Here is an 11,674-nt window from a genome sequence, read left to right on the forward strand (position 1 = left end):
GTGGACTCATAAAAACGTACAGAGGATATGAAATTCTGACTTAATAAAGGATTTTCTCGTGAGTTATGGCTCCGCGATCCTCTTATTACGAGCGGTGAGGTCACTAACGCTTACGTCATACCTATTAAAAACAAATATTTTATATCGCGGAACATTGTTTTCCTTTTACCGCCGGCGCTAAATGCCATCGCACGCTGTTTACCTCCCCGTTTGTTATGTCCTGCCTTTAGAAACATCCCATTTTACACTGACAAATCTAAATGAACGATACTTTATCAGTTATAGGTTTGTTTATCAGTGATGTTATCTTTTCATCGACCTTGCTAAAAATAATATTACCATCGACAATCGTAGTATGTGACAGATATACCTAATCGTGTGCAGTATGAAAGTACCACGGCTGGTACTGTGACTAGCGTAGAAGTATTAATAGATGAATTGTAAACAAAAAAGTAAGTTTTCTATCCTACCCGGATCACCTAGGAATCTAACGACTATCAGTCTACAACAGCACTAGATGTTTAAAAATAACATTATATTACAGTACAGATTTATTGAATGTTTTCCAAACTTGTATTTTCCGTAAATGAAATAGATTTCTCCAAATAAGCGCAGTACAGGTTTAAATGCCGGGCATTAAAAGTAAGCTGCTTCACAAAAGAAATCTACAATTTCAATGTTGAATGAAAATAAGGAAATTACCACACAGCTTTTTGAAAGACTTAGCGATATAGGGTTATAATTTGTACAGGCGGCAAATTAGTTAGCCTATCTAATTGCAAAATTAAGATTGAGACAGAAAAGTTCTAAAAGCTTTCTGCTGTCAGCAGTGAAACTTTACAAATATAATTAATTTCAATAGCGCTCCATCCCCATCTCCATATTTCTATAAAATATTCCCTTTAGTCGCAATAGTAAGAGGAATATTATGCGACTAGTTTTCTTTCGTAAAACTTTGCAGTTCCCCAATTTAATTACACAGTAAGTAATTACTTAAAATAATAAGAGAATAGTATTTCTGCAAATTATATTATCAGAAAACCAATGCGTGAGTGTAAGAAAAAGTCGGACGTAATCATTAAAGTTTGTTGGAGTTTTGACCTCTGTCCTTTTATGTATTTAAAGGCATTTAGTTAATAGAACCTTGACACGTTTTATTTGATTTTACTGTCTCAGCACACCGGATACTCCATTTAATTACGGAATACCGTATATACGTTATTTAAACTATAACAAATAGCAATCTCGGTAACGGTCGGAACTGTTAAAACTGTTGTGGTTATCATGCATCGCCATTGGGTCTATACGGCGCAGAAGTAACATTTTTCTTTATTTTTTTAAGACAAGAGCAATACACATGTAAGTCGCACGGCGGAACGCTCGCCGTGACATTGTCAATTCTCCGTGAGCCAAGTTGTAGATAACAACGCTACGAACTACGGAATGCAGACCGAATGAAAACAATATGCATGCAATTTTAAATAGAAAACCCTTTTACAGAGGGTAAAAATATTGAGTGCAGCTGTTATCTAATCTGTTATCAGTCTAATATTATGATCGCTATACCGCCGCCTACACGTGCCCGGTTGTGGTAATCTGGAAAAATAACATCCCAGACAGTAGGCTACAAATTGAAAATTGTGTAATCAGGAGACGAGGCAACCGACGACGGCAGCAGGCGTGGGAGGCACAACAAGCAGATCGTACGTATTGTGAGCCGTGAGGCTGCCACTACCGCTAGATTGGATGGTCAAGGTTATGCAGGCTGACGTAAGCTAACTGTGCTTGTACTGCGCCACGGCCACGACTTAGTGCCGGTCTCCGTTACACACCGCCGCCGGGTTCCATCCGCACCACCCGCCGACAGCACGTGAGAGACGAAGGAGCCAAAACAAAACGTATCTACCCGTCGTCACCGCAACACACTTCACAACCAGACAGAATGCAGCGCTCTACTACCTACCTCCCGTGATTATTTTGGTATGTGCGCTGTCGTGTGTCAACGTAGTTTACACAACAGAGGATGCACGCGAGCGGCGCACCGAGTTGCGACAATTTTATAAATATGCCGCCGGTACTCGAGCGTGTTACGGCATGTGTGGTGTGGCGCGGTGCCGTCACCAGCCGCTCCTCGCGCGCAAATTTTCTTCCGTCACCACTCACCTTTTTAACTTGGAAGTGATCAGGACGTAGAGTCTCTTGTATCTCTTGCTCGGTCCCGCGCGGCGCCGCCTGCACCGAGCTGCGGAACCCGTCGAGCACCCCCTTGAACGTGAACTTCTTCATCGCGAAAAATCGAGTGGACGCGGATCCTTTGTCCGAGGGCCGCTCGCGCCGGCCGCGGCTACATCACAGCCGTCCGCCGCGGACAGCGAGCCGGTTTTGGCGGAAGGAAGGTCGGTCTCTCGCGCGCCACGCGCCGTCGCCACTGCGCAGGACAACCCCGGGCGCCGCCGACGCCGACACGCGCCCGTCACGCCGACGATCGACGAAAACTAGGCGAGGCACCGCCTCCGGAATGTACGGCAATGCGGCTCCGTGGACGATCGATAGACAGGACGGCACTGCACACGCGCACTCACGACGTACTGTCACCGAGGCTGCCGACGACTGGCCGGAAAGAGCGCGGCGCGACCGATCGATGTGCCCGGCCCCGCTCGGAAAAGAGATGAACACATATTGCGCATGAAGGCGCGTCTTGCGGAAGAAAAACTCACAGCTGATAACCGCGCGTTGCTCAATGCCTCCGCCAGGGGCCGCCACCACGCTCGCAACTGTCATCGAGGTGCACGCGACAGCAGCTGTCAAAATAGTGTGCCACAATAGCGAGCAGTTTTGTTTAATTTCGAATAAATAATAGTGAAAATGTCGTTTAAAGCAGTAGCGCAAAGTGTGAGAACGCTCAGTTATGTTGGAAGTTATAAAAAGATCCGGGATCGGCCGTACAGGTGAGTGTTACAAGTGGTGTAACAACATCACCGTAGGCTTGTAAACATTAGTGTTACATTCCGCTTACCCCATAAACATTATTCTTATAGCTAATTTATCTCTATAATCATACATTAAACAAAAAACAACATCAGTTAAGCGAATACAAATAACCTCAACTAGGTATTAAAATTATTGACACAGTGATTCATTATATTATAGATTACAAAACACGCGATAACATAAGACGTAAGGTATAGTGATTTGAGTAGCTCGTGATAGATTAAATATATTAGTAAATATGCGTTTATACATGGTAGTTAATATAGAATGCATCGTAGTTGGAAGATAACCGGTTTTGTTATAACATGCGTCGGGTCACGTACGTCGTAGGTTCTACATACGTGGTGCGCGGCTCACTCGCCGGCCGCCACGCACATCTCGTTGTGAAAGGAACAGGATTGGCACATGCAAATTATATTATTTGCATTCTAATGAATATTTAACTACATTCAATGGACTAGAGCTAAATATCAAATGACTATAACATGTATGTTGATCTATTATAATACCCGCTGTGAAACTATAGAATTTGACAGTTTGTTTGTAGACAGAATCTGTGGATATTTGGAACCAATTCTAGAAATTTGCAAATAGTAGAGAGCTAATATGTCCCAGAGTGAAAAACTATTTATTTTGGCAAAAGTCTTATTGGTAAGATTGGACTAATAGTTAAATACAAGTTTGTAAACAACAGCTTTTAATACCATGGATATTTTCTTTTTTACAAAGCTATTATATTTATAAAACAAGAATAATAAAGTAATTATTATCTTACATTTTAAATTCAAACTTTGTATCAGTTAGATATTGTGATGAGTAAGTGCTGTTGAAAAGCATTGCAAAAGTATGATGTCTGCGAATAATAAGATTTAATAACTTAACCCAGTGTAAAGTTGTTAGTAATGTTAATTTCAATTGAATTTTTATAAATGTAAATGAACAGATGTCTGTTGATTTATTTTCATCACTTAAATTTTATATCTTACTGATGACAAAAGATTTGTTTTAATTTCAGACAATTACATAAAAAGCAATATAATTCCATGGAGTCATTTGTAATTCATGGGACTGCATGGTGATGTCATTACTTAAAAATATAGTTATGGGTCCATCATTCTTAACAAAGTTAGAAGTTATTTCGACACTGAGGAAAATCAGTTCATGAAACAAAATTGCCTTTACTGTTAACTTTTTTTAGGGTTGGGGCATTAAATGTTTCCATTGCAGTGTGGTATTAGTAAATTTCAATAAGTGAGAGATGATATCTTAGTACTCTTATGCCTGATCTCAAATTTTCTCTTCTAATATCTTTCTCAGATTCCAATAAAAAATCTTAATATATTTTAGGTGTGACTGCTTACTATTCCTGGATATTGTTATTATTAAATCACTACTATGTTTTAGGAGTAAGTATACTGCGTCAGTGGTATAGTTGTATTATTGTACACATGCAGTACTGAGTTCTTGGGTTCAATCTGCAGGTTGGGTAATGTGATATTGAGTTTATGTATTCTGTATTAGCCCAATGTCTGGAATTTGAGCCGAATATAGCAGTGGAGTCTCTTGCTCTTGCATCGCATCATGGAAAGATCATGGGGGAAAGTGGATGCAACAGTTGCACCTCTGCCTGCCCCTTTGGTATAAAAGACTTGAGTGTGTGTGTGTGTGTGTGTGTGAAAGAGAGAGAGAGAGACAGAGTATGTGTGTGCATGTGAGTGTGTATGTGCGTGTCTATGTTGTGTGTGAAGTAACATAATAATAATATGCCTATACAATCAGTATGTATTGATGATATAAAATGTTAGTCATATTAATAATATCAGTAGTTTATTACATCAATAAACATATCTCGGTAAATTATGATATCCTATTCTAACTTAGTCTGTATTCATAATATGTGGGACGACATAGCGATTGCGTTCGATAAAAATGCGTCGTTCATTGTTCACTGTCTATTTGAAGTGTTAATATTGTCTATCAAGTATAGCAATGTTCACTCAACACGCAAAAACTGTCTGAACGCTACATACATACCGATTAGGCGTGATTAAATCTGTTTTGTTATTTAGCATTGTAACGAAGGTCATTAGAGCTTGGAATGTATCGTAAAGTATTTCTCAACACCTACGGAATTTAAATAAACAAGTTGTACGGCCGAGGTGTGTAAAAATAAATTGCATAAATGAGTCGGAGTAAAAAATATGCTGCATTAAAAATTTATTTATTTCATCAGTTGTAATTTATATTTACATAATCACGATGTTTATCCCTGAAGGGATAGGCAGAAGCGCAACTGGTGCATCCAATTTCCGCCGTGTATTCCATACCATGGTGTGATGAGTGACTAGCCTATCGCCATAAATTCCATACTCCCGAGTAATACTGATTACAAAAACCAAATATCAATGCGTCATACGGGAATTGATCCCGAGACCTCAGGTCTGCAGTCGTACTGTATTACAACTACGTCACCGAGGCATTCAATTAAATTATTACACCACGAGTGACAAAACATAGACGTTAAATCTCATAAATCCAGTAATTATCACAATAGTTATTTATCTATTTTTTATTCATAGGAAAATCAACGGTTTACACGTAACAAACATTGCTTCAGTTTTCTTAGAATATGGTACTGTTCTTAATGATTTTTTATATTAACGCGAATGTTAGAAATTCATATAAAATTATTTTACGGATTTTATCGCGGAGTTTTATATTATAATTTTATCGCGACGTTTAGAAGACTTCACAGCCTTCGTGGTCACAGGCCGGACCTTAAAATCGGTACAGTTCTTATGTGCTTACCAAATAATAATAATAATAGAAGTAGCAACATTTTATTATGGCACATAGAAGATTAATGTTTTTGTTATTTAAGATAATGTATACAAATTTAAACATTAATATAAACCATTAAAGATATGTTACATAAACTTATTTTATAAATTAATCTATTAAGTATACTTCTGGGGCCTTATTCTCTATCCCGCACGTTATTTTAACAGTGCGTAACAAGCACGTAACACAACGCATAATGTTTAGGACTATAGAAATTTGGCTTACAGAATACAATTTCACGTACATTTCTCGAAGATAACATGACACAGCCGCGTTACGCGTTTACACTATCATACAGAATAAGGGCCCTGAAATCGAAACAGGAAGCAAACGCATCTGTCATATATAGACACGTTCTTTAAATCACACCACGGGACAAATATTAGTTCAACTCACTGATAGTTTACGAGTTACACATCTGCTTACCTATCACAGACAGCCGTGGGCTTAAGTTATGTTGTGAAAAAGAATTTAACCAATTTACGGTATACGCTACAATCATATTTAGGCAATCAAAACATGTGTAAGCGTGTATTACAACACGCCATTTGTAGGTCGCTCACGACAAATAAAACCATATTAATAGTAAACATTGACATAGTAAATTATGTTTCTCGTTGCGATAACGTAGGGCACGGTTTTCATGACCCATATAGCATCCCATGAATTGTCTTGGAGTAAAAGGTATCAATGAGCGAGAAGGAGATTGCCCCAAATGATACATTAGAGTTCTGCGGCGTGGTGGTGTGGACGGTATCCAATCCATCATTTTGATGGTAGAAACACCGAGAATAACATAAGTAGATATGGATGTGACACTACCGGTGTTATTGTCGTCGTTGGTAATAAACTCAGCGGTTTATTACCACTAGATTTTTCTCGCGATAATGTTCGTTTAAAAATCTTTTGTTTTAATAAAAATCCCTTGAGGATTGTAAACTGTTAAGCGATATAAAGTAGTCTATGTTATGTTAAATATAAGTTCTAGACTTAATTCTATCTGTGTGCTAATTTACGTTTAAAAACCTCTAACCTAAACATCTACATACATTTTTGCACTTAACAATATTATTAGTAGGATTTGTTAATTCTTTACTTGCCACGGAAAAGCAAACACTACCTTACTTCTAAAGTTAATGCACAGCGTATTAACACAATCGATAGACGTATACCTCACCGACATGCAGATATATGCCGGCCCACCCTAATGGATGTGACAGCGGCTGACCCGTAACGAGCTATCTACGTTATATTGGCGTACATACACGTGCTTCTACATGCTCTCTCATACGATGTTTACTCATAACTTGCAACGACTCTAGTTTTTCTTATTTAATTTATTTTTATTGTTTTGAATGACGAGACGAGCTTGCCGTTCGCCTGATGGTAAGCGATACTGCCAAGACATTGCGATGGCAACGACGCCAGCGGCTCTCACATATGATTACCTTTGTACGAATTACGAATACTTCAAATAGTCTTAGGAACTGACTGATTTCTTCTCTCCATATTATTTAAACGCGTAGAAGACCATGGCCTACAGGATGCATTGGATAGTGGAAGACATATCCTCTGAAACAATACACTTGTTACAGACTATACTGCGCCGCAGTCATCGGCACGGGCTATGTGGCATACAGCCAATACAAACAGAACAAAGCTGATATGAAGGAGATCATCCAACTGAGGAACTACATGGCGGAACCCATCACACCCATAGACCAGCTCGAAAAGAATCCTGATGATATGAAGACGCAGATGGAACTGCTAATTCTAAGAATACAGGCCGAGTTCTGTAAAGCGTTGGAAAAAGAGGAAGACCAAGTAAGGACCATTGATCTTGATGGATTTTTAAGTAAAGCATAAATAACTATATATTTGTAACAACCACACTATTCAATCCTGCTGAAGTAATAAATAGAGTACAAACGACTGAAGAAACTTTGTAAAATGAGATTTTATCAAAGAAAAACTTATACATTCAAACGGGTCTTTGCTAAGTTATGCTAAAGTAGAGTTTTTTACGTGTCCAAAGACGATTTCATTAACTACAATCATGCAAGCTTTATTATATCTTACTTTCTGAGAAATACAACAATGATACAGGGTTATATTTATATTATAATTGAATATTACGTGAAGTTCGTCTCGTATATTTACACATAATATTTGCTTGTAGGCGTGGGACGATGAGAAAACTGTGGACGATTATGATTTCGACAACGATATATTTTTACCATCCCCGGTATGAACACATTTTATTATGTAGCATGAACACATCTTCCCCTTCCAATAAAGCTTACATTTTTACAATAGAATAAATTAATTTCTAACATGAAAACACTCTCAAATACCATTACGTTTTAAATAAGGTAAAACCCCAACTGTATAGGCCTAAGCTTTCCCTAAGTAGCAGATGTCCCTTGGACGCTTAGATAACAGTCGCTCACACAAGGAACCACTGCACCGCTTTGGTTAATTATAGAAGCACCGTAGTGCTCCAATTTAAGTTGCATTTTAGCAAATAGTTCCTGGTAATTGCGACACTCAGTATTTCAGGATGACACATGCTAAAGTACAATGTTTTATTCGTAGTTCTCGATCGTATTATTGTTTAAAGTACCGGTTATAATTAGGCGAGAGAAATACTTGTCTGGTCATTAAGTTCACATTTGTATAGCAAAAATTTGCCAATGGACAAAGTGCTTCTTAGATCATGCTTTATGATAAGCTATGTCTTATGCTATATCCAACGTGCTAATTTAATGCTGTAACAGCATATGAGACACGTTAGGCCCATACTCTACAATAAGTTTTGTAAATAACAATGAAAACTTAAAACCATAATCCCATATCGTAACAAAATTGACAATATCACAGGAGGCAAAATTCAAAGTGGACAGATGGCAGCGCAAGGAAGGCGGCGGAGGCATCACGTGTGTGTTGCAAGACGGGCGAGTGTTCGAGAAGGCTGGCGTCAACATATCCGTGGTGTCAGGCACGCTGCCGCCGGCCGCTGTGCAGCAGATGAGGAGCAGGTACATACTGTAGAAAGCTATCTGTTAAGCATAGCAGTAAAAATGCTGCTTCGATTTTTTTTAAACACTGCAGCGGATAAATTGCTGCATGCGTCCATTCATAGAAATTAGCTCGCGTTGTTTCAAGGCGACTATTTTTCATCGAAAAACCAATATTGTATGGACTCTTGGTAATGTAGTTTTTCCCCAGGGGTAAAAAGCTTGAGAACGCGGAGCTGCCGTTCTTCGCGGCGGGCGTGAGCGCGGTGATCCACCCGCGCAACCCCATGGTGCCCACCATACACTTCAACTACAGGTACTTCGAGGTCAGGGACAAAGACGGTGAGTTGACAAACTATTACCGAATACTGTTGCTTTTGTAGCCTCACTTTCCACTACAAAATAAGCTGTACCATGAAAATCCTACAATCTTATTGGATTTGACATACATCTGTTCCGTGGCAATGTCGCACAACTCTGATGGAAACACAGCCTTATACCGCTTCAGGTGAAAAAAAAGATAAATAAACTCCCTATGCATCGATCGTTTTATATAAAGCTATCCATGGGTACAATAAGTATCGCAACTGCGACCACTCTTACGTTAACAAATCAAACCTTATACTGTTTCTACTACGACCTGTGTCACTTGTCCATGCCCTTATCAGTCAGTATGTTGTCAGGTGTGCAGTGGTGGTTCGGCGGCGGCACGGACCTGACGCCGTACTATCTGAACGAGGAGGACGCCAAGCACTTCCACCTCACGCTCAAGCACGCCTGCGACGCGCACGACGACACCTACTACGCTAGGTATGTATGCTTCCAGGTGGTAAGTGTCTCGTATTCGAGAGTCAGCAAGTATCACATTGCCTATTACTATCTTTTAGTTGCAGTTTGCAAACTTTTTCACGGATAGCAAGTTTATTAACTTTTATGAGACATACCTTATATTTTTGTCTCTGTGATGATGCTGTGTAGTGCCATGCAGTACTTTGTAATTTTAACTTCTGAAACACAACTCTGTGTAAATTTACATTATATGCTGTATTGCCATTAAAATGAATGCACACGCTTTATTGCCGTTAAAAGTAAATACACTGTACTCCGGCAAAATAAAATATCTCGTGTAAGAAAAGATATTAAAGTTGGCGATATGTAGGTATCTTACACTTCTGCCTACAATAAAAAGGCGTAAAATTCCGTTATTTTATTAATCTGTATTACATCCATAGATTCAAGAAGTGGTGCGACGATTATTTCTACATCCCACACCGCGGCGAGCGGCGCGGCGTCGGCGGCATCTTCTTCGACGATATCGACTCGCCAGACCAACAGTCCGCTTTTAAATTCGTCACCTCCTGCGCTGAAGCGGTCATACCCAGCTACATACCTTTAGGTGAGTAGCATAGACCTATGGAATAAATAGACCAGGGCTTACAAGACGTCCTGGTCTATCCCATAAACCTGATGAACATCTGCCGCATAATAGATAAAGAGTATCTACCAGAATTTAGCAAACTTGGTGCAATAACTTAAAATCTATGTTAGCATAAGAAAATGCTAAGCATGTGTGTATGTACATGGCCTTATGTTAGTTCTGGAACTATAAATAGTTGCCATGCATTGGCTTGCAAAAACTACCAAAGTAAAATCACGCGTGTAAATAAATTTATTTGTTGCAAATCGTATTTTATCTATATACTTACCTAAATGTCTGTTGAGTCCATTTGTCAATTCGTTGTTTTATAAATATTTAAACGAGTTTATGATTTACTAAATGTACTGTTAATGTCTTACAACTTAAGTTCTTAAATTATCGATTAATGTAAATGACTCCGGACACTTTATAAACGAAAATACTTTAAATTATGAACATCTCTACCAGAGTTTAAATGTTAACTTATATTTTAAAGGATCTATTAGTAATGAAAGTTCATTTGTTTCATATCATAAGTGAACAGAGTAAACAGTTTACGACAATGTCGATCTACGATTAATCAATTAACGAAAATAAACATATTTTGAGTAGCTTTAGTAATTATAAATATCTGCATAACAGAAAACAAAGGTTTTTTTTTATTAAGTAATAACAAAATATTAAAACCTATCGAAACTGACATAACCAATTTGATCCTTAGTTAAAAGACACAAGGACGACGCGTACGGCTACCACGAGCGCCAGTGGCAACTGCTGCGGCGCGGGCGATACGTGGAGTTCAACCTGATGTACGACCGCGGCACCAAGTTCGGTCTGCACACGCCGCAAGCACGCTACGAGTCCATACTCATGTCACTGCCTCTCAATGCGGTCAGTATAAATTCTTAATTTAAGAAAAAAAATAACTCCATGATCTGGTGGACAATTTAATATATAGAAAAAAAACCTCGGTGAAAATGTGGACGATGTGTATTATACTTACAATAAAGTTATTATCATTGTAAACATTGAAATAAGTGCTAAATACCTACACTTCTAAAATTCATCATCAAATAAATATATTTTATTATTATAAATCAATATGGTATTTTTACTACAGAAATGGGAGTACATGAATGTGCCGAAGCCGAATTCTGAAGAAGAGAAAATAATGAAAGTGTTAAAAGAACCAAGAGATTGGCTAAACTTAGAGAAAGCTCAGCGTGCTGCAGCATAGAACAGTATTTACATTGTATGGTTGTGGAATATGGGAAGTGTTATGTATTTTAGGTAATTGTGTATGATATAAATATTTTTATAAAGATCATTGAAAATTATACATTTGGAAGAATAAATTTGTTTTTTGAATGTTTATTTTACATTTTGTTTAATTTTTTTTATGCCTTTA

General features: G+C 38.4%; 2 protein-coding genes across 3 annotated transcripts in view; one reads left to right on the top strand and one right to left on the bottom strand.

Moving 5' to 3' along the window:
- LOC115450026 (syntaxin-binding protein 5-like) overlaps positions 1-2,652 on the bottom strand; it is a 222,544-nt gene extending 219,892 nt beyond the window's left edge. Inside the window, 1 exon segment of the mRNA XM_037440536.1 lies at positions 2,164-2,652. Coding sequence (XP_037296433.1) covers positions 2,164-2,286 — 123 coding nt within the window. The 5' untranslated portion in view covers positions 2,287-2,652.
- Positions 2,653-2,750: 98 nt separating this feature from the next.
- LOC115451394 (oxygen-dependent coproporphyrinogen-III oxidase) lies at positions 2,751-11,645 on the top strand. Of its 2 annotated transcripts, XM_030179690.2 has the most exons (9): positions 2,751-2,948; positions 7,428-7,656; positions 8,012-8,077; positions 8,713-8,870; positions 9,061-9,191; positions 9,533-9,659; positions 10,082-10,245; positions 10,988-11,157; positions 11,387-11,645. In XM_030179690.2, the coding sequence occupies exons 1-9, from the start codon at positions 2,866-2,868 to the stop codon at positions 11,501-11,503; spliced, it is 1,245 nt and encodes a 414-aa protein (XP_030035550.2). In that variant the 5' UTR covers positions 2,751-2,865; the 3' UTR covers positions 11,504-11,645. The 2 variants fall into 2 exon arrangements, with proteins under 2 accessions (XP_030035550.2, XP_030035551.2); XM_030179691.2 differs by lacking the exon at positions 8,012-8,077 and having other exon boundaries at positions 2,754-2,948.
- The last annotated feature ends 29 nt before the right edge of the window (positions 11,646-11,674 follow it).

The sequence above is a fragment of the Manduca sexta genome, chromosome 19, assembly GCF_014839805.1.
Source record: "Manduca sexta isolate Smith_Timp_Sample1 chromosome 19, JHU_Msex_v1.0, whole genome shotgun sequence".
Classification (NCBI taxonomy): Eukaryota; Metazoa; Arthropoda; class Insecta; order Lepidoptera; family Sphingidae; genus Manduca; species Manduca sexta.